This window comes from Tribolium madens, unplaced genomic scaffold (genome assembly GCF_015345945.1).
Source record: "Tribolium madens isolate multiple individuals breed KSU strain unplaced genomic scaffold, Tmad_KSU_1.1 Scaffold_3;HRSCAF=73;Tcas5.2_LG2, whole genome shotgun sequence".
Classification (NCBI taxonomy): domain Eukaryota; kingdom Metazoa; phylum Arthropoda; class Insecta; order Coleoptera; family Tenebrionidae; genus Tribolium; species Tribolium madens.
The window spans coordinates 15,272,668-15,274,290 of record NW_025401006.1 but is presented as its reverse complement, the minus strand read 5'-3'; the positions used below and the strand labels follow the sequence as shown (position 1 = coordinate 15,274,290).

The following is a 1,623-nucleotide window of genomic DNA, read 5'->3' as shown; positions in this document are numbered from 1 at the left end:
CGGAAAGTAATTGAATTAAGTAAAAATAGTGTTATTTGTGCTTTTTTTAAACATTTATTTATTATTATTTATTTATTTAAACATATTTTAACACCTTTATCCACTGTTTATTCAACAATCCAAGTTTTTTTTCAATCAAAGAATATTGCGAAAAAAATGTTAAAAAAAAGTTTTCAAAAAAAATGTTACATAATGAAAAATTTCAGTTATTGTGAGGAACTGAACGCAATTTTCAGCGGCGTTTTTTTGCTTCAATTCACCATTTCAATCGCTTCAGCTTCAGTCTCGACTTTTATTTTCATGCAACCGTAAGTGTAATTAATAAAATTCTCTTAATTAGTTATTTTTAGAGGGGCTTTGGCTAATAGAATGAAATTTGTCACATATTTTCTTGCGATTATTGCTGAAACAACGTTTTATTGCCTGCCTTTGGACATCGTTGTGAACACTGTAAGTGAAATCGCGTCTCAATTAATTTATTTCAAAAAATTTCAGGCAAATCAATTAAGTGATGCAGTTTTCGAGTCAAAATGGTACGAAGTTGACGTTTTACAATACAAGAAATGTTTAACACTTGTGATAGCAAGAGCGCAAAAAAGTGTTCGTTTTAGCGGTTTTGGGATGGTTTATATTAATCTTCGCACTTTTTTGATTGTAAGAACAAGTTTTGGGGTTTAGAAAAGATGGATTTTAGTTTGTTGCAGATCTGGAAAACTGTGTTTACGTTTTACACTTACCTGAATTCGGCGGAAAAAATCTCGGAGTAATTCAATTTTAACTGTAGTCAAACAAGTGTAATTTAATTAAAATAAAAGTCTAATTAAATTTGGTGATGAAATAAAAATATTCCCCCAGTCGAGTTTACAATAAAGCAATTAAATAACGATAAAAAATGTTTTAAAAATACTAAAAATAAAATCCTGACGAAAAACCCATTCGTCTCACTTTTTTGTAATATTTAGTTTTAATTAGTTTTAATTAATTTTCTTTTTTTTGGTAGAATCAAATCAAAGTATTGTAGAAAACAAAAATAAAAACTTTATGACAAAGCTCCAACATCTAAATACATTTTTATTAACTTTTTTAACAGATCATGAATTTCCATTTAAAATAATTGTTAACTAGGTAATTTTTTTTTAAAGTTACACTTTTTTTAATTGTGTTTTTCAGTGTTTATTTTGTAATATAATGACTGTCACTAGTAAATTTTTTGACGTTTAATTTACATTTAGACTGCTTTATAAAGCAAAAACAGAATATGTAATAACTTTAACTAATTTTTCAGAAATTTGCAAAATTTCTCGTAATATTTTGAGTTTTTGTGTACAAAATGTTGTTTAAAATATATATTATTGTCACGAACATTTTGTTAATTAAAAATTAATAAATCTTTACAAATTCTATGATTTTTTCACTTCTTTTCCAAGTGTAATTTTGTCCAAAGAGAGTCATGTTTTCGCTATTTTTCTCAATTATGTACTTTCAATTTTTTTTAATTCTTTGCTTTAGTATTAATTTTGTTATTCACATAAGATGCAATAAAAAAATTTAGCAAATTTGTTAAAAAAAGTTTTATTTATAAAAAATTGAATAACTTAACCTAAGTGTTTACAAATAATATTG

At 25.1% G+C, this 1,623-nt stretch overlaps 1 protein-coding gene across 1 annotated transcript; it reads left to right on the top strand.

Annotated features, from left to right (window-relative positions):
* Nucleotides 1-192: 192 nt before the first annotated feature.
* On the top strand, nucleotides 193-803 carry LOC123007745. Its single transcript, XM_044403170.1, has 4 exons — nucleotides 193-308; nucleotides 351-450; nucleotides 496-654; nucleotides 705-803. The coding sequence occupies exons 1-4, from the start codon at nucleotides 193-195 to the stop codon at nucleotides 765-767; spliced, it is 438 nt and encodes a 145-aa protein (XP_044259105.1). The 3' UTR covers nucleotides 768-803.
* Nucleotides 804-1,623: the final 820 nt, after the last annotated feature.

Coding starts and splice junctions, on each gene's coding strand:
- LOC123007745 (XM_044403170.1), top strand. CDS start 193: ATGAAAAATTTCAGTTATTGTGAGGAACTGAACGCAATTTTCAGCGGC. Junction 309..350: donor ACTTTTATTTTCATGCAACC/GTAAGTGTAATT, acceptor AGTTATTTTTAG/AGGGGCTTTGGCTAATAGAA. Junction 655..704: donor ATCTTCGCACTTTTTTGATT/GTAAGAACAAGT, acceptor AGTTTGTTGCAG/ATCTGGAAAACTGTGTTTAC.